General features: G+C 36.5%; 3 protein-coding genes across 4 annotated transcripts in view; 2 read left to right on the plus strand and 1 right to left on the minus strand.

Annotated features, from left to right (window-relative positions):
- LOC134850944 (centrosomal protein of 164 kDa-like) overlaps positions 1 to 21,289 on the minus strand; it is a 556,693-nt gene that overhangs the window by 342,819 nt on the left and 192,585 nt on the right. The gene's annotated exons all lie outside the window — the stretch shown is intronic.
- Positions 3,642 to 7,179, plus strand: LOC134851619 (probable serine/threonine-protein kinase DDB_G0282963). The gene is made up of 2 exons (XM_063867774.1): positions 3,642 to 3,867; positions 4,334 to 7,179. Exons 1-2 carry the CDS (start codon positions 3,650 to 3,652, stop codon positions 6,648 to 6,650), a joined length of 2,535 nt encoding a protein of 844 aa, XP_063723844.1. The 5' UTR covers positions 3,642 to 3,649; the 3' UTR covers positions 6,651 to 7,179.
- LOC134852108 (zinc finger RNA-binding protein-like) overlaps positions 12,955 to 21,289 on the plus strand; it is a 34,616-nt gene continuing 26,281 nt past the window's right edge. The window contains exons 1-2 of one of the 2 annotated variants that reach the window (XM_063868391.1): positions 12,955 to 13,638; positions 13,712 to 14,183. In XM_063868391.1, the coding sequence (XP_063724461.1) occupies positions 13,775 to 14,183 (409 nt within the window). In that variant the 5' untranslated portion in view covers positions 12,955 to 13,638; positions 13,712 to 13,774. Of the gene's footprint in view, positions 14,184 to 21,289 lie in introns of both variants that reach the window. The other variant, XM_063868392.1, reaches the window with a different exon arrangement.

Genomic DNA, 21,289 nt, shown 5'->3' on the forward strand with positions numbered 1-21,289 from the left:
TGAATGATCCGCTTCACAATTACATTCGGATCCACGTCGTTTTCGTTCATATTACTAGCCTTCCCACTGTTGAGTGGGTCACTTGCATCAACAAACAGGTGATGGCCATCAATGAAACAATACGAATTGCTCCCCGCTGATCTCATTTTTTCGTATTCCTTTTTCAGCAACGGCTTTCCCCAGTTGGCACGCACGAACTCGCCAGCCTATTGACTCCTCCTCGCGAAGAGCCCTCGTCCTCTATCTCCCGCCAGCTGAGACCCTGGACTGTCCTGAACTACTGGCGCCATATAAAAAGGAGGAATCGACAAGAGTGAAGGAGGAGGATAAACCGTCTGCATCTCAATCTACGATATTGAAACTCTATTAATGAAATGAACTGCTGTCAATCAGCCAGCTACCTGAAACCGATCTACGTCAGAACCGAAACGAGGCAGAAGTATGGTCAGCCGACCCGGAGAGGAGCAGTTCCTGGATGTGAGAGATGACGCGACTGACCTTGGAGCTCTCACCTCTTCTCGCTCTGTTGGGGGGATGTTCTCGCTAGAATTCAAAGCGAGAAAAAAACCAAGGTCGTAACAAATGAAGTTTCTGGTGAACGAAGAAAAGTGTGTGAGAAAAGTCGAAAACTGAAATACCGACACAAAGGTCACTAGTTTTTGAGGGGCTGTTTTAAATTTTTTTTAACCCATGTTTTCATTTTGCGTAATTTATGACATTGAACTCTGCTTTTAAATACCGAAACTTAAGGCAGTTCGTTTTTCTTTGTTGACTTGCAATTTCCGATAATTATGGTAAATTTGCGTATGAAAGGAAATGTTTTCAATCTGCCAGCTACCCGAAATGACCGCGATAAATCTTATTTACGCGTTACAGAGATACAGCAAAGCAGTGCCAAGTTTTTTGACAGACTCTAAAACAAGTCTAAAAAAGGTTGGAACAATATTGAATTGAATTGGGTGATATAATACAATAGGTGGTAATTTTGAGTATATAGGCCTGCAGCAGCCCCTAGTTGGAAGAACATGGCTGCTGTGATCGATGGCGGCGACTGTGTGGCTATCCACGAGCCGCCAATGGATACCCACGGCATATGAAAAGGTCTATCTAAAACAGGTCTAGATTTTTTCTTCCAATTTCCGGCCGAATTAACTAAGGTCGATCATACACTAAGAACAAATTTTCAGATTTTTTTTGAAATTGACCTCACAGACCCTCTTTTTGAAAAATGAAAACAAACGTTAAAAGCTTTCAATTTTTGGCTGTAGTTCTTGTTTCGGCCATTTTAAAAATTCGATATTTGGTTTTCTATCGACGCACTAGTTTCGATAACTCTTGCAGGCTCTTCTTGATATCATATCGATAAAGTCGATTATCTGAGGTCAGAATTACAGATTTTTAATTCAACGCTTAAGTTTTGCAATCTTAACAAAATTATCCCCAATTAAGCACCCACATTTATTGTTCTGACCATTTGAAAAATGTGGAGGAACTTAAACTTCGGGTGTGTTTACATTTTTCTCTTTTCATTTTGTTTTCCTAGCAAAGTCAGGTACCCCAAATAATGATCGAAATGGGTCGCAATTAATATCATATTCAAGCCCTTCTAGTCGTGATTCGAGCAACATAAGAACTTTTGAAATAATTGTCTGTGTCGAGAAACACCGGTTTGAAGTTTTCGATTTTCGGTGAGCATGCAGGCTTACAACAGCTTATTTAAGCCTAAATTAAGCCGTGAAAACTTAGTTTTACTCGATTAAAGTTAGTTATTATTTTTTTCATTTTGTTTTTAGTTTCTTAGCGCAAATTTAAATTTTAGGGTTCAGCAATTTTTTAAAAGTTTTCTGATGTTTTTTTTTCTTTTTAAGTCAATTTTCTACTGAAATTGTTTTCCATTGGTCTTTTTTTACTTTGACTTTCGATCTTGCCTAAATTCTGTTTTTTTATTCAGATCTTTTTATTACACAACGCAGAAAAAGACACTAATTTAAAAAAACTTTCTATGGTCGGAGCATTTTGTGCTACTTGCACAGTAACCGGCTTGTTTTCATCCTTGTTTTCATTTGTGTTTGTTTCATAAAGGTTATTTTGGTCAAAACGTTTATCTGGCTAGGTATTTAATGCCTGGCTGTATTTGTCATAATTTTTGTTGCAGTAATTTATTTCGTGAGTTTTTCCGCCATTTTTTCCGTCAATTTATTAATTTTCTTGATCTTGATGCCGCTGTTTTCTAGCTTTTGTTGTTTACGGCGGAGAACAACTTCAGTTTGTAGATTGGGGTTAGGCTTGCGTTAAGTGCTATCAATGCGAAATTATTCTCCTATTATGAAGCCGTCTTTTGTTTTTTTGCTAATTTTCCATAACATTTATTTTGCCTCTAGTTGTCCACTGTTTACACACTTAAACAATATTTTCTACAATTTAAAATGATGGTTTCTGTTTTTTTTTCTGAATCTTTGTTACCGCTTGGTAAGTTTTCTCTCGGCGCTAATTTCACATTCTATTGTCTTGGCTGATTTTTGTTCCAAACCTTTTTCATTTTGATAGATCTATTTTTTTCGACATTTTTAATTTTTCCAATTTGGCGGCTTTTTTGTTTTGTGTCCCTAAAAGTGCGAAGCTCAGCTTCGCATCTGAGTAAATGATTACTGAGAAACAGTTGGTTTAGCGTTTTTTATTCAGTTCATTTTTCAAATGGTTTTTTGCTCGTCTTCTGAGCGTTCAACTGCATTACAGTCAGGGTGCAGACTTCAGTTGGAATCAGGCTGAACTTGTTGCTGGTATAATTTGCTTAATGAATTTTCAATACTCAACAATTTACTTCATTGTTGTCGTTTTTTTTCTTCAAATTTTGCAAGATGCTTTTTGCGTTTTTGTTAGATTTCTTAATTTTTCTGCAATAAATGATTAATTTTTTATTGTGTTTCTTGAATACTGTTTCAGAAAGAAATGCTTTGTAATAGGATAATACTGTTTCTTTCATGTACATTGCATGACTGCATTTTGAAGTCATGCAATAAATCCACTTTCTGTTCGCTACTTTTTGAAGTCAGTTTGCAAAGTTATTTTGTATTCTTGAAATTGCTTGTCTGACCGATCAAGACAAATTAATTTTTTGTCGTTTATAATGGCGTATACTTCATGTATCGAATTGGTTAAAAATAATTCTGAAGAATTTGATGCCTTGCGGTGTGCGTTGCTGATTTGTGAACCATTACTTGCATTCATCGTGCAGACTGTTTAGCTTCAGTAGAGCATATTGAAGCCAAATTTTGAATTTCTTCTACTTTTTTGTCATATGGCTTTGCAGAGATTTAACAGTTTATAATTGAACTTAACACTATAGACGTTTACCTAGATTTCACATGATATCATTGATTTCAGGGTATTATTTGGGCGCTTGTGAGAATTTTTTACTAACTCCATATAAACTGCTTCACAGGTAGTTTGTTAGTGACACAGCCTTTGATGCTGATTCTGTTTCAGTCTGAACACTGTTTATTCGGCCGTAAATTTTTTTATTTCGTTTTTTTTTCGATTTTTGAAAAAACGTGAAAAAACATTCAGTTCAATTTTCTTTTTATTGACATTAAATTACTCCTGTTGAACTAGACTAAATTTATCGGTTGGTTTTAAGATTTAAAATGTGATGTCGTCAAGTGGTGGCCTCAACCCCCGAAAACCCCCTCCTACTGTCGCCCAGACGAAGAGTTCCAGACGGCTGCTAGCCAGGCGACAGCAGTCTTCATCCTCAGTCAACAACAATGGGGGATTAAACAACAACAACAATAACACGACAACGCCACTGCAGACGAGACAGAGTTTGAATGTACATGCTCCTGTACAGAATCTGGGACTGACTAATAGGTGAGCGTGTTTTATCTGTTGGTCTTAATAGCTGAAAATCAAAAATATACTTCGATTTATGTCGATATATGGTCTTTTAAACTTGAATTGAGAACGCTTCGAAAATTTCATTATCAAGACAGAAAAAACAAGATCATGCATTACCTGAAATAAGGAATGGCTTGTAAGAATTGAAATGTTGAGAAATTAAACGTTTGAATACCTAAGATTTCTTTCAGCTCAAAAAAGATATGGAAACTTTTGGTCATAGTTTACACCCTATTCAAATCTGGTTAGGCGCAATAACAGTGTTTTTTCCGTGTTATGATTTAAAAAAAATTCGTCAAAGTTCACACGTTGAGAGGGCATGAGTTATTGTACAGAAAAAAAAATTCGCTTACATTTACATATCTTAATGGTTCCTTCTTTTTTGGTATATCGTTTAAATTTTTTATGGCAGGTTATGATGACTTTATTGTTTTAAAAGGGTGCCGTACAACGCCAGGAGGTCATCTAATTACCACCAAAGCACTGACCAAACAGTTCTATCTAACACGACTACTCCGCGACTAAACAATAGACTATCGCTTCCATCAATCGGAGCTCCAAATGGATCCTCATCGTCATCTTCAGGAGTCTCGTCCTTCGGATCCGACAGACAACTTCGACGAACGAATCCTGCGCAGGAGTACTTCAATGATGTCGGTATGGTCCTGGACAGCGACGACGCTCCAGAAATCACAGAATGGGATTACAGAACCACTCCGAGGCAGTCGAATGCGAATGGCCTGGCGAACACTGCGAACCGTCAACAATTGAGGAACAGTGTCAGCAATGGCAGCAGTACCTCGAGGTCGTCGAGTATGTTTCCGATTAGTAGAAGTAATTTATTATCATCAAGATCTGGAAGTATACGACCATCTTTGGCCAATGGAACGTCCGAGAATGGGAATTTAAATGCGAGTGAAGAGTCGGCGTCAAGAAATGATCTTCCAATGCCTAGTGGGTCTTCTGAGTTTTCACAAGTTTTGTCAGAAATTTATTCAAGTCGGACTGGAGAACCTTCAAATGTTCCACCGCCTGAAAGTAATCCGAGACCAAGCAACGGACATCTGACATCGTCAGTAGAACAGAGTAGAGCATCACAGAATGGCAACCAGGATAGGATCGAAATTAGAAATTCTGCTAACCGAAGCAACCTTGCCAACACGTCTTCGACTTCTTCAGTTGAGCCAAGAGTTTCTTTTACAACGCAGGCTAGAACTGCAAATAGAAGTGTACCGAACCGACCCACGGAATCAAATGAACCGTCTTCTGCGAATTCCAATGCAACTGCTTCAAGTTTGGTGCCCCGAACAGTAGTTGCAACGGTACCCGTAACAGACACTTCTGAGTTTGATGTTCCAAGCGTCGATGATGTGTTGACACGATTGAGACGCCAAAATGATGAATCGATAAATAGAAATTCTGTTGGAGAATCTACGAGAGGAGCCGAAAGAGGTTCTCGGATACTCGGTTCAAACCGAGTGACTAGCTCGCATACTGGAGACGAAGCAGAATCGAATGCATCTTCAAACAGAAGTTTTCAACGAGAGCTAATTTCAGCCAACCGCGTTTCAGATACGACTCGAAATATTACAGGGTTGGAACCAGAGAGTTATCAAACACCGGCATCTTCATCGCCATTTGCTCAGCGGCGGACTTCGACGCAAGTTTCTGCAAACTCATCAACTGCGCAAGTTTTAAATTCTCGAAGCCCAAACAACCCCCCTCAAAGTTCGAATCAAGATGAAAGACGGCGAACCTTCAGTAATAACGAATCTGTTTCAGAAATAGCGCCAAGAAGGAGTTTTATAGGCGTTGGATCAACGAGTAACATATCAAATAGTGTGGAAGACAGAAGCTCAATAGACAATTCTTTCGCTTCTTCAAGAAATAATAGAGATAATTCTAATATGGCAACAAGCGGTTATGCTTCAATGGATAGGGAAGATTCCTCAGATCAGTTTCAAAGCATGCCATCTTCACAGGGATCTCAGAGAAGAGACATCAGATCTCTACTTAGAAGCCCGCCAAGTCGGAGGAACCAGATTTTTGACGATAGTGATACACCTCGAAATGTCCCACCTGTAAGAACAGCCCGAGCAAGTGCTGTTGCGTCACCACCTGCATCAGAAAATTCTGACGATGACATGGGCGCTGTTACGCCTCGTCCGAGATTTGTCACTACAAACCGTATTGGAAACAGAATCGGAGTTCGCTTCACGAGTAATCTCGACAGATTTGCGACTAGCAGATTTCGAGCTTCAGAGGACACGACGATATTTTCATCGGACGATAGCGATGAAAATGATGATACGAATCGAACTGGAGGTCCTCGGAATGAGACTCCGAATCCGGATACGATTCCACACCTGAACGCGCATGTTGGAATCATGCAGCTCCTGGGACTCGATTTGCCGCAGAGCACGACTGAAGTGATTTTGCTAAACCAGAGGTCAATTTTAGAACAACTACTGGAAACATATATAAGTTTAATGGTCTCGCTACAGAGCAGTGAACCGCAAGCACCCGTAGGTTTAACTACGGGTGTTATAGATAAATTGCCACGTGAGAGTATAATTAAACAGCAAGTGCATGAGAGTCTGAACTGCTCAATTTGTCTTGCTAATTTTGAGTTTGAAGAATCAGCCACTAAGTTGCCAGAATGTACACATTTATTTCATCATCCATGTATTACGCACTGGCTGCAGAAGTCGCCAACTTGTCCGCTTTGTCGAACGCCAGTGACAGATGAAGGCTAAAACAAGTCAAAATGAAACTCGTTAACTAATAGATATCTACATGTGACAATTCATGACTTGGGTAAACGTTTCCTAGATTTTAAGGTTCTTGATGGAACTTCCGCCAAATTTCATGGAAAGGATTTTATAGATTGATTAGAATTGTTACATGTGAGATAAGCTACATTTTTGTGAATCAATTTAGCATAGCTGATAATGCTTCAAACTTGAGTCAGAGTTGAGAAAACTTTGAAACTTATCTCAAGTTAGAAAACGCTGATTTCCTCAAGTTGTGATCTGCTAATCTGTTGTTTCAATTCGACTCAAGTTGGAAGTCTCATTTCATCTTAAGTTGAAAAATTGGACAAGTGTTTGCTTAAGTTAACCTTTTAGTTAGTAGCTGTTAGGCATCTTCTAATCTGTATATCTGTGTACATCCTACCATTTTTATGCGCGTTATTTTTAAATATTGAGCTGCTGACTGTAAATATTTGTAAAGAAAGGATTTATTTTAGCATTGAAATAATATTTAATTTATCTTTGCGTCTTATTTTGTATCTTTGAAGAGAATCGAGGGTCGTTGTTCACGCTAGAGTTATTGCCCCACGAAAATGCCTTGTGACTATGCTACGAAGTGAAGGCTAGGAACTGTGGTGCCTAAATTTGTTTTTTTTCGACCTAAATTTATGTGCTAGCCCTATTCTAGCCCTATTGGTCGTAATTGAGATTTTAAAAATCAGAAATTTTAGTGAGAAGACAATGTTGAGAAAAAATGGTCTGAATAATTTAGTCCTTTCGGATTTGAAAAATTAGTCCTTTTTCGAATTAGTTCTTTCCAAATCCGGCTGAGTTGTTAACCGTTCCGGCAAGCTTCACCAAAACATCAAGAAAACCTACCCTTGCGCTGTTTTTCGCATCTTCAACTGTGAGAGCAAGTGACTTTAATCGCGAACTAGACTTTTTCCCTCAAACAACTTTTCTAAAACAATTTGAACTTGCTTTGTAATTGAACCTATAAAAACTTCCAGGAGCTTTTATCTTGGTCTAGAGGTAAATCAGTCGCCTTTGCACCCTCAAGATCTGGAGTTCAAATCCCGACCTACACTTGTGTTTTTCTGTATGTATGAAATGTTCTTTGGGGAAAAAATTGAATTGTCTGCTCGTTTTTGTCGGCTCATGGAGTTCTTTTTTGTTTTAAACAATTTTAACTGGAACTGGCAGTCGTTATGTTATTTATATTTAAGTAGTCTTTTTGTTCAAGTTTTTTTTTGATCAAATGGTTTCGACTGATGTTTAATATGCTGAAAATGGATTTGACTGAAAATGGAATTGTTTGCGTTTTTTTTTCTTCATTTTTTCGCTTTTTTTAAATATTCAAATAGTTTCTGTTTATGTTATATCGACTTATTCAACTCATTTTGCGTAATTTCAAGGGCAAACTATATCCGTTTGGATTTATGTGGTCAAGTTTGGATGGGTCGTGAAAAGTTTTAAATCTTACGAAATTTTATCATAATCACAGTGTTGTTTTCGGCTCCGCAGGTTTTGAACCAAAGTTCCGACGTGTCGCCTTTGCGAAAGGCTGTCTAAATGAATGAAGTTTCGCTGTAATGTTTTAATTTTTGTCAACTTATTTTTTCAGGTAATTTTTTGCAACATAATTTTTCAGAAATTTTTTTGACTGGTCTTTTCATGTTTTTCAGTCCTACCGGTCGTATCTTGCCATTAGACTTGACTACGCAAAAAAAGGTTGCAGGATGTCAAGTGTAGTATCATTTTGAAAGCCTTACAGCCGTGATTTGGATTCGAAAGTTTTCACAAAATTGATTCGGTGTCGAAAAAAACTGAGTATTTGCGGTTTTCAAAATAAAAAGACAATTTGAATGGAGGCTGTAAATCTATATAATTTCTTCAATCAATGTGGTAGGAAGGTTATAGACCATTTGCACAGCAACCGGTTATCCTTGCGTCAAATTGGGTTCATTTAAACAAAAAAGGTTAATTATAAAGGACTCTCGAAATTAAAAAAAAAAAGCTTTTATGTCCTGTATTTTCAACAAAGTTTTTTTTTCCCGCATTTCTTGAGTTCATTAGCATTTTAAACGGTCTGTTAACTATATTTGTGTATTTGTTTCAGGTTTGAATTATGAATCTGGCAGAGCAATCATTATGTTTAGACTCTTTTGGTATGCTGCCTTCACTGCCCATGAAAATCTGACCGAACTAATCTCATTTGAAGCAGTGCAGTTAATGTTTATGTAAAGAGAAAAGAGAAGCGAAAATCCTCTGAAAATGTCTTTAGTTGTTCAAGCACCAGTTTATAGTGGCGTTAGTCAGAAGAACACATGTGTGATTGGCGAATTCATAGCGAGAGGCTCTTTGAGAAATTTGATGGCTGGCAGCAAATTAAACACGACCTTCAGAGACAAAAACACAAGACGTGTCTATGCTAAAGCATCCGTTATGTGTAGTTCAACTGTGCCGGGAGGAAATTGTTTTGACGAAAAAGGAATTGTGACCGAAAATTTTCCTGTTGTCAGAATTGGAAATAATGAATTTAACGAGGAGTCATATATACGTTTTCTGAGTCAAAAATGGGATAATGAACGAGTCAGTAAATTGGAAATTGTAGAAGGGCTGCAACAACTGAGAAGTATTTTCGAAAAGCGGCTAGAGAAAGAAATTTTGATCAATTATAAAGTGATGGGTCCCATTTTTTTTAATGTTCTCACGCAAACTGACGCGGAGACTTTTTCTGAAAATTCGACGGATGGTTTGACCAACGCCAAAGGATCTGCCAATAGGTCAAACGTGGAAGGTGATAAAATTGATCCAGGATTGAGCGGTGAAGTTGCAGCGAAGAATATCAGCGGAAAGAAGGACAGCGACAAGGTTGGTGTATACTCGTCAAACATTGACGAAACTGTGACAAGGCTGCAAACAGAGCTGAATAGAGTAAATTCAGAGATTGAAAAATTAATATCAAAACCTCAAGATGAAATGAATCAAAAGGCTTCAGAACCCCCTGTTGGAATCACGCAAGATCCATCCATAAGTATTTCATGTGAAAAAACAGTCCAGGTTCCACTTGACACTTCGGACAAAGAGACTCTTTGTTCAAATGATTCAAACTGTAAGCAAGATGAGTCTCCTCTTATACACACAGCTGTGAAGGTGGAACCAAGTTTAGGTTTAGGATTTGAAGCTGCGGGCACTTCGGCAAAAACGAAGCAAATGTTGGTGACTGAATCAAATGTTCGTTCAGCCGATAGGTATCTAAACCGTGCCGAAGTGAGAACCACGGAAACTTTTAATAATGCGAACGTTGATGAAATTAATGGTCCATTGTCATCTTGTTCGGACTTAACAAAAAGTAGTCTAAGCAGCGCTAATATTACTTCTTTACAAACAGTAGCTTCTCGGAAAACGTCGGAGTGTGGATCGAATGACGAGATAAAATCTCTGCCCGACGACGAGTTGTCTCCTTCGCTTTTAAATGACGTAATTATTGACGAGTTGCCGGATCCACATAAGGTGCAAGTTAAACAAGAGCCTAACTCAACCTCTGAAAATGGAGTTTCTGGCTCTTTATCAATTCAAACAAATCAAAATGAAAGTTTGGACCAGCGAATTCAAACAACCGAAATTGCAATTGCATCGCAGTATAGTTCTAAGAACCCGCGACAAGAAAACGTTCCAAGTACTTCAGGTTCGAACAGTTTAAGTAAAGTGAGTCGAGAAAGTGTATATGCAAACAAGAAAAATTTTGCGGGAAATCTTACTATGGTGACAGCGGATTTTGCGGAGCCAAATAATAAGAGAGTATCGCCTAGAAATCTGAAAAATAGCTGTATCTCGACGCAAACTAGTCCCATTACTCTGAATGATCGGGTAGTTGGCACAGGAGTAGGCTCACAATTAATTTCGAAGTTAGTAGAGGTCAAAAAAGACTCAAATTCAAGCATGGGTGAGATTTTTTCGTCTGGTGTAAAGAAATTTTCAATCTCAACCGATGAAATTTTGAATCAATCGTCATCACGATTTGAATCAAAAGCTTGCGAAAAAGTACGACCGATGAAAGCTGCTCCGAAATCTGGCGAACTGATTTTGAAACCCTTTCATCTGGGCGATAACGTCAAAGCGGAGGTTTGCTCAGTAGTGAGCGGTTTGTTTGATGTAGACGCGGTAAATTCAGTCGAGTTTCCGCCTAAGGTACCCGAGTCGAACTGCTCGAAAGTAGCCAGGAAAAAATACCCTGAAAAACTTCGCACACCGCTTCCGAATGACGCAACCGAGTTTAAAAGCTCAGCTAGTTCAGATGAGTTTAAGAACCAAAAATCATTTAAATCCAAGGTTTCAAATTCAAAAAAGACTCTAAAAAATGTTTTACAACCGTCTGTAAGCTGGAGTATGTTTCCAAAAAACCCCAAAATGTATCCACAAGTTTTGGTTACAGACCAGTTGACGAAAAAATACAATAAGTGTACAATTGAACTGGCGCGATACATCCCTTGCAATTTGAAATCAGGAGCGAAGAAAAATTCGGATTATACCTGTCTCTACATAATAAAAGTGGACCCTTTCAAAGGCGAGTTTTGTCTAAAAGTCAGCTCAATGACCGAAGATATTGTCAAGTTTCCAATTTGTGAAAGCCATTCGCTAATTATGAATTTAAATGAGGTCAAAGAAAACATCGATCTTTTTCCCGGTGTCAGTATAGTTCAAGGTGGTTTTGGTGCACGGCTTAAATTGGGCACTGATTCAACTAAAACCGGTAAACTATCGAATGTAAGAAAATCAAAAAGACCATACAGTGAAGTTAATCAGTTAGGTAAAAGTTCACTCGAATCTGGATTGAAGGCGAAAACGCGGACAGGGCAAACTATTGTAAGAGATGAGCCTGAAAATGAATGTTCGAGTGATGCTTCGAATCAGGAGTTGCCTCTTAAAGTTAGTAGATTTGAACTATGTGAGAACTTGTTTTCTCGGAGTTTGTCAGAGCCGAATCTTTCCAACGATCCCAATCAAGCCGAAAACAGAGAGCCAATTTCTGGTGAAGATGAAAGAGTTGAAGAACATGTAAGCGGACGTCAGAAAGCATTTGTACGGAAAAGCAGCGTTGAACCCGATGCATCGTCACAAGGTGTCAGCTTAGATAGAGTGGGGCAACATTTGCCGAAAAGTTTTAAACCTGTCGGTGAAAGAAATGCAAATACTAGTAAAACGACGAATGCTAAACATATGACTTCTAGACAGAAAACGGACGACCGACAACTGAGGTCGGAGGAACTGGCAAGAGCCAACTCGTCGGCTCTTCGAGAGTTAAATTCAGATTCGGATACAGAGTCGATCGTCAGTTCGCCCGAGAAACACAAAGAAATGGGGTGTACAAATTGTGATAATAAATCGACTTCAGGGTTCCCGTTCAGATGTAGATTTTGCGTGGAACATTTCCTAACTTTGAAGAGTTTGAGGTCTCATCTGTTCAATGACCATCAAAGGTTTATTTGTGTAGGCTGTGGTACTAAATTTTCCAAGGCTATCCAGATGAAAGAACATGTTTTGAGGTGCGGAGATGATTAAGTTTCACTGCCTCCGATAACTACTTCTAGTTGATCCAAGTTATTAAACTTATTTTTAAAATTATTTTATGGTATTGTTTTCCAAAATCACGCCTAATGCGCTGTAGATTAATGAATTTTCTTTAAAAGCGCTAGATAAATTTGAGAAAAAGTATATGCATCTTGAATAATGTTGCAGTAACGATTCTTTTTTTAATTGAGAAACACTTTGAAATCATATTTGTTCATCAAGTTTTTGAATAGTTAGTTAGTGATTCCTTTCCTGCAGTTATTTGCCTTCTTTCATTGCTATTTTCTCTTGTGATTTGCTTCTGCTGTTGTTGTAATAACCTTTCCTTCTCAAGTTGACATGCATGGCGTTTAACTTTCTCCCGCATATTCTAGTGTCTCGAGTTGTATGCTAAACTGTTCACTGTTCATGATTACAGAATCCATACCATCATCATAACTTTTCCGATGATTCATCAACCGTTTCTAGGGTGCTTATTTGACGTCTGTGTGCGCTTAAATGTACAATAATGTCACAGATTTATATGATGATAGTTTTCAGGTGTATTGATTACTTAGTTATTGGGCAGGAAAAATGAAATTAACACTTAAAGAGGTCGTCCATGCTGTATAGCCGTCTGATTTTTTTTTGGAAATTTGAGGAGAAATTTTCCGAGAACTAAATCTCTTATTTTCTGATTAAGAGAATTTCCCATGCTCTAAATTGTGATGTTAATTTGCTATACAGTAAGAGTGCCTGTTTTTTAAGCCACCCTCTAGTAAATGATCAATTCATTAGCATTTGCTGAATAAATTTCAGTCAAATAGGTTAACAGACAAGCTCATGAGTAGTGAGATATCTAATAGTGAGAGCTTAACACGTAGAAGGATTGGTTTGACAGTTTGTCTGTTAGTAGGTCGATTCTAATTTAACTGCCCAAATTGGTAATAATCAGATCTTGATATCAAAACTTCATTAGCCAGCAAAATTAAACGTTAAATGATATAAAACGAAGTTCTGATCGAGATCTCGTGTATCAGGGTATCCAATGTCCAAGTCTTCGAAGGACCTACGCACACCTAACATTCCAAATATTTTGAAGGATTCCCTTCGACTGTCGAAGAAGATAAGGCGGCGAAATGTCTCGGGCAAAACTTGAGTTCTTTAACTTTCTGTTAATTGAACCTGATTTTTGACACACGAAGTGTGCATAATTGTTTTGCCTGGTAACTCGAAATCCTATTTTTCAGATGAAATCTGACTTCCTTTAACAAACGATCCTTCAGTGCTATCCAAAATTTATTTGATAATCTGACGCTATTTGAACTCATTCATCGATATTGGGTATTCAGACTTCAGCAAAATCCTTACCTTGATCATAAAAGAAAGAATAGCGTCTTAATTCTGTCACAAATTTGACTTTGTCAGCTTTCTAGAAGTTGGTAATTTCTGTTATTTTCCAAAATTTAATTTCAAATAATTTCTCTATCTGATATTGTTAATTTTTTAAGCTCTAGCTGTTTGGAAGACTTCTAAATCTTAAGCTGAAAAAGAAGGTCAAGAAATTTGTGAAAATGAATTTTTTCATGGGCGGCGCGTTCCCTGGTGTTCCAGGAACTACCGGGACGCCCGCAACAACAAACAATATGACTGCAGCTGGCTTGATGCCTGGCGCTAGCCAGCAACAATCCCCTCAAGCATCTATGGTTTCCCCTTTCGCTGCAGCCGCGGGTGTTCCGGGGTTTAGTTTAAATCCTACCGTTGCCGGGGTTTACAACCCGTATCAGGCGTTTAACGCGGCGTCTATGATGGCAGCAGCGGCGGCTAACCCGCAGAGTTATGCGGCGTACATGGCTACCTTTCAACAACAGATGAATGCCGCAGCTGTCGCCGGCTATAAAGCACCGACTGCCGTTATAACCCCCCACACGCAGAGTAGTGTTGGCAGTAGACAAACAACAGCCAGTACCACTCAATCAGCAGGTATGTTAGTACCCATAAAAAACACGTGGATGGTTAAACCGTTAACCGAATCCGCTTAATTCAACTGTGTCCATGGGCGTATCTAGGATTTTCTCAAGGGGGGGGGGCGGATTTTCAAAAGATTTCGAAATTTTTATCGACCTTTTTGTTAAAGTCGACCAAATTGATTTTTGAGCGCTCCTAAATCACTATAATGACCCCATTTTGACCAAATTTTCTGCGCAGGAGGCAAAATTTTGAAAAAACAGGCCAAAAAGGCATGTTTAGGCAAATTTCGAACAAAAAGTTGCGTTTTTTCAGCGCGCTCCCCCCTCAAAATTAGTATATATTTTAGAAAAATTTTAGGGTCCGTCACCAAAAATGGAAATCTTAAAATAGTAAAAGGAGGTCGAATACTTAAGGGGACCCCCTAAATCCGCTGGTGACTGCGTCTATATAATTTCACTTGATAATATTTAGGACCGGTTGAACAACTCCATTTCGAGTGTTCAAGTTTAGGAGAGATGAAGTCACTTGTTTAATAACTGGAGCAATTGGTTTGTTTTTCAGCAAAGCAGATTCCAGTGTTTTGCTCGAAAAAGTTGAGAAAAAGAACAAGACTTCTTTTAGCCTTTAGACTTCACGCAAGATTCTAGTCACAATGGTCACTTGTTTTTTTTCTCAGATAATTTTTTCATATTTTTTGTATTCAATTTTATTTTTTCAATTATATTCAAGCAATATAGGTGCGCAGCTGCTGTGTAACTAAGTAGATTGCTTCAATCCTTTTTTTGCTCAAGGTGATTTTATTGCTCTCAGATAGTAATATGATTTTTCAATATTTTTATGAACTCATTACATTGTAAAATGAAGACGAAATTTCATCGGCTTTTTAAATTTAATTTACGACTCTTTGCTAAATTAGCACAACATTTTTGCAGGTGTTGTGACAGATTTTTGGAAATATGTTTTGCAATTCAATCACGAATGAAATCGTTTCAATACGACACAATTGATGAATTCATGCTGGTTTTCTTTTAAAATTTTCTTACGGAAAATTTGATTTACCTTCACAGAATTTTTTTGGAGATTCAGATGAGATTTCAAAAAGGGATGTCTGCTCGTCTTTATTCGGTTTAGTTTCCTAATCACTGATTTTTTTCACCTGTAAGCCTTTTTCAAGTGCTGTTGGTTTACTCCTGTAATTTTTTCCCGCTCAATGGGTGCCTACCAACGTATTTTTGGCCTAGTGGCAGCTCAGCCAATATTGCTGGCTTAGTGGCTTCTCAGTGTATTGCAAGTCTCATTTTCCGTTTCATTTTCTATTCGCTAGCTTGCAATGCTAAACTTATGCTACGCTTGCAACAAACAATTGTTTTTACTGTTGAGATAATTATTAGTTTTTCCCCCGTCAAGAACTTCGTTCATAGAATGGCCGTAGCTTTTTGTTCACTGCAACGGGTCGTAGATTTTCGGATTTAGTTTAGAGCTGTCAGGATTTGAACAATATCGGGTGTTTGAAAATATGCTGCAGGTTTGCAAATAAATCCCAAAGTTTCTGGATTTTTTTTTTCATGTTTTCAAATGTTCTCGCCTTATATGTTAATTATGATTTAATTTGGTGTATTTCATGATTTTTTTTTTCTGATTAAGAGTAACGATTGTAGTCAGGACTCTTATATAGGTCTTGCTGATTTTTTTTGCTTATATTTTTTTTAAGAAAAAGTCCTTAAATTTTTTTTTCAGAGAATTCAAACTTAAGTTCAGAGCATTTCCTTTATTAAAAGTAAGGCAAACTCCACTATCGAACAGCAAAAGTGTAAAGGTCGCGAAAAATGTGATCGATTTCTAATTTCGAAAATGGAAATTAATTATCAGATATCCCTGTGGAATAAAAGTTTTGCCTATTGATCCAGTTTTCTCAAATTGGGTTAATTTTAACAGAAAATGTCCATCTTAAATTGTTCTAGAAATTCAAAGAGCTTTAAGGCCATCTAGTTTTTTCTTCGAAATTCAATAGTTAAAAATTAAAAAAAAAAACAAGTCAGTTTTTGTTTCAGTTTCCTTGAGTTCTTTACTCTTTTCCTACAGTCATTTGGCTATGTTTTGTATTGTGTAAATTATATAAAAGTTATTGATTCAAGTTTATAAGAGTAATGAACGCAGTGAGTAATCTTACATAGGTTGAGATGATTATTATTTCGTTTTTTTTTCGGGAAAAGTAAAATTTGTCCAGGCTCAAATTCACTTTTTCGCGGTTTGACATATTATCATTTTTTTTAATTCACTTCATTTCCTATGGTAAAAGGAAGGCAAACTCCAATATCGAACAGCATAATTGTAAAGGACACGAAAAAGTGATCGGCTTCTAATTTTGGAAATGGAATTTAATTCAGATTTCCCAGAGAGTTTTTCTTCCGTTTCCATGAGTTCATACTCTTTTCTGTCTTTTTTCTTCTTTTTCACATTCTCAAAACGATGAAGAAGCAGTTATCTGGAAGGGTTTGCAATTGTTTTAGTTCCAAGGATTCTTGCAACGTTTTCTGCTAAATTTTGTAATTTTGGGACGACAATTTTGTGAGCGACACTTCTGTTTTTTGTCTTATCACCTCCATCTTTTGGCTATCCGAAAGCAATATTTTCAAAAAAGAATTTTTCAAATTTTTTATGGCATTTCTAAGTTAATCTCCTAAATTGAAACTTTTTTGAGAAATAAATTGTTGTTTACATTTGCGATTGGCAAGCGTTATCGAACGGGAACTTGTTTAACAGAATCACTAAACCCACTATTATCTTGGTGCATACTGAATTCAAACTTCTAAACGCCTGGGACGGTAAAGGCCGTGGATTCGAATCTGACCTGGAACTGTTTTTTTTTCAAACTGGGAATATTCCTTTCCAAAAAATTGTCGGCCTTTAGTTTGTCTGCTTATGTTTTGGCTTAATTGCCACATCGTAGAATAGATTTTTTTGTACGCTGTTTTCAATGTAGTTGTTTTTAGTGTTTTAAATTACTCCTGCAGTTTTAAATTTTACTAGCATTGACTTTGTATATTTTGCTGTTTTAGTTTTTTTTTGCACATCGGACAATATGTTAAAATTCTTAGAATAGAAATTATAGTTCAAAGTTTTTCATGTCCACAAATAAATTTTCGGTTCTACTGGAAATTATTTAGGTTTCGTCGGCTCATTTGCCGCTTGTTAATTTTTTATCGAATTTTCATTAATTGCGGTCGATTGTGTTTCGGGACGTGTTTTCCGCAAAAAGAAAATGATTCCCAACAACATTTTGTATTTTTTTTATTAAGTTGTGTTTTCTTGAGTGTTTTTTCTACCCTTGCGATAAGCAAGGGTATTGCAATCGGGTACTCGAATTTTTTCCCGTAAACATTTTTGTCCACAGGATCTTCACTTCTAGAGGATCACTGCTAAAGGATCTTTCATTTGACATTGTCATCTATCTATCTAACTATCTATATCTATCTATACTATATTTAAATGCGAGTGACAGCTATCTCCCATGTTTAAGCATAATAATTTTGCATGTTAAGCGAAAGAATTTTTTCATGTTTAAGCTATATCATATATTGCAATGCTTAAGAAAATTTTTCAATTAATTTTTCGCAATAAGGTCATTAATTTTTCACTACTTTTTTTCGAGGCCAAATTAAGTCTGTCTGTCTGTATACCTGCTTTTTAAATTAATTTGATTATGTCTGTCTACCCGTCGCCTAATTTTAAATTTTTTCTTTTTATCTATTATCTATTCTATATTTAAATGCGGGCTTCACTATCTCGCCAAGCTTTTTCAACGTATTATTTTTGCATGCTTAAGAAATGAATTTTTTCACGTTTAAGATATATCGTATATTGCAATGGCTAAGGTTTTTTTTTCAATTTTCCACTTTAAATTCCGGCTTTTTCCATCAAGTTTGAAATTAGCAACCCAATAGTAGGATATTGTCAGAGTTTTCTCAGGTTTTGCGATTCTGGCCTCTATATATGAATAACGAAATACATTGTTTACGAGATAAGCAATTTTCGAGGTTTTTCAAAAAATTTCATGAAAATTAATTTTTAAAAGTTTCTCAATTTTTGAAATTCTAACCCTGTAGTTGGGTACTGTCAGGGTACTCCAGTGGTTGCGAATCTTGCCTCCAATTCTTACTTCTCAAATCTTTGTAGTTTTCGAGATATGAGGTTTTTATGATTTTTTCAAAACATTTTCAAAAACTTGGATTTTAAAAAGTTCCAAAATGTTGCACATCTCAATCCTGTTGTTGGATATTGTGAAGGTACTCTCAGGGGTTGCGAATCTTGCCTTTGATTTTGGCTGCTCAAATCCTTGTAGTTTTCGAGATATAACGTTTTTTTTTTTTAATTTTTTCAGAAAACTTAGATAAAAAATTTCACAAAAACTTGAAATTACCATCTCTGTTGTGAGGCTCTGTCAGGGTACTCTCAGGGGACTGCTCCAATTCTTGTAGTTTTCGAGATATGACGTTTTTTAAGATTTTTTCAGAAAACTTAAATATAAAAAGTTTCGCAAAACTTGAAATTCTCATCTCTGTAGTGAGGCTCTATCAGGGTACTATCAGGAGTTGCGAATTTTGCCTCCCAATATGACTGCTCAAATCCTTATTGTTTTCGAGATATGACATTTTTTATGATTTTCTCCGAACGTTTCAAAAAAAAGTTAAATGTTCAAAGGTTCCAAAACTTTGAAGATATCAATCCTGTCATTGGAATCTTTAAGGGTACTGCGCAGGAGGCAAATTTTTGAAAAAACAGGCCAAAAAGGCATGTTTAGGCAAATTTCGAACAAAAAGTTGCGTTTTTTCAGCGCGCTCCCCCCTCAAAATTAGTATATATTTTAGAAAAATTTTAGGGTCCGTCACCAAAAATGGAAATCTTAAAATAGTAAAAGGAGGTCGAATACTTAAGGGGACCCCCTAAATCCGCTGGTGACTGCGTCTATATAATTTCACTTGATAATATTTAGGACCGGTTGAACAACTCCATTTCGAGTGTTCAAGTTTAGGAGAGATGAAGTCACTTGTTTAATAACTGGAGCAATTGGTTTGTTTTTCAGCAAAGCAGATTCCAGTGTTTTGCTCGAAAAAGTTGAGAAAAAGAACAAGACTTCTTTTAGCCTTTAGACTTCACGCAAGATTCTAGTCACAATGGTCACTTGTTTTTTTTCTCAGATAATTTTTTCATATTTTTTGTATTCAATTTTATTTTTTCAATTATATTCAAGCAATATAGGTGCGCAGCTGCTGTGTAACTAAGTAGATTGCTTCAATCCTTTTTTTGCTCAAGGTGATTTTATTGCTCTCAGATAGTAATATGATTTTTCAATATTTTTATGAACTCATTACATTGTAAAATGAAGACGAAATTTCATCGGCTTTTTAAATTTAATTTACGACTCTTTGCTAAATTAGCACAACATTTTTGCAGGTGTTGTGACAGATTTTTGGAAATATGTTTTGCAATTCAATCACGAATGAAATCGTTTCAATACGACACAATTGATGAATTCAGGCTGGTTTTCTTTTAAAATTTTCTTACGGAAAATTTGATTTACCTTCACAGAATTTTTTTGGAGATTCAGATGAGATTTCAAAAAGGGATGTCTGCTCGTCTTTATTCGGTTTAGTTTCCTAATCACTGATTTTTTTCACCTGTAAGCCTTTTTCAAGTGCTGTTGGTTTACTCCTGTAATTTTTTCCCGCTCAATGGGTGCCTACCAACGTATTTTTGGCCTAGTGGCAGCTCAGCCAATATTGCTGGCTTAGTGGCTTCTCAGTGTATTGCAAGTCTCATTTTCCGTTTCATTTTCTATTCGCTAGCTTGCAATGCTAAACTTATGCTACGCTTGCAACAAACAATTGTTTTTACTGTTGAGATAATTATTAGTTTTTCCCCGTCAAGAACTTCGTTCATAGAATGGCCGTAGCTTTTTGTTCACTGCAACGGGTCGTAGATTTTCGGATTTAGTTAAGAGCTGTCAGGATTTGAACAATATCGGGTGTTTGAAAATATGCTGCAGGTTTGCAAATAAATCCCAGAGTTTCTGGACTTTTTTTTCATGTTATCAAATGTTCTCGCCTTATATGTTAATTATGATTTAATTTGGTTTATTTCATGAATTTTCTTTTTTTTCTGATTAAGAGTAACGAATGTAGTCAGGACTCTTATATAGGTCTTGCTGATTTTTTTTTGCTTATATTTTTTTTCTGAGAATTCAAACTTAAGTTCAGAGCATTTCCATTATTAAAAGTAAGGCAAACTCCACTATCGAACAGCAAAAGTGTAAAGGTCGCGAAAAACGTGATCGATTTCTAATTTCGAAAATGGAAATTAATTATCAGATATCCCTGTGGAATAAAAGTTTTGCCTATTGATCCAGTTTTCTCAAATTGGGTTAATTTTAACAGAAAATGTCCATCTTAAATTGTTCTAGAAATTCAAAGAGCTTTAAGGCCATCTAGTTTTTTCTTCAAAATTCAATAGTTAAAAATTAAAAAAAAAAAACAAGTCAGTTTTTGTTTCAGTTTCCTTGAGTTCTTTACTTTTTTCCTACAGTCATTTGGCTATGTTTTGTATTGTGTAAATTATATAAAAGTTATTGATTCAAGTTTATAAGAGTAATGAACGCAGCGAGTAATCTTACATAGGTTGAGATGATTATTATTTCGTTTTTTTTTCGGGAAAAGTAAAATTTGTCCAGGCTCAAATTCACTTTTTCGCGGTTTGACATATTATCATTTTTTTAAATTCACTTCATTTCCTATGGTAAAAGGAAGGCAATCTCCAATATCGAACAGCATAATTGTAAAGGACACGAAAAAGTGATCGACTTCTAATTTTGGAAATGGAATTTAATTCAGATTTCCCAGAGAGTTTTTCTTCCGTTTCCATGAGTTCATACTCTTTTCTGTCTTTTTTCTTCTTTTTCACATTCTCAAAACGATGAAGAAACAGTTATCTGGAAGGGTTTGCAATTGTTTTAGTTCCAAGGATTCTTGCAACGTTTTCTGCTAAATTTTGTAATTTTGGGACGACAATTTTGTGAGCGACACTTCTGTTTTTTGTCTTATCACCTCCATCTTTTGGCTATC

This window comes from Symsagittifera roscoffensis, chromosome 7 (assembly GCF_963678635.1).
Source record: "Symsagittifera roscoffensis chromosome 7, txSymRosc1.1, whole genome shotgun sequence".
Taxonomy (NCBI): Eukaryota; Metazoa; Xenacoelomorpha; order Acoela; family Convolutidae; genus Symsagittifera; species Symsagittifera roscoffensis.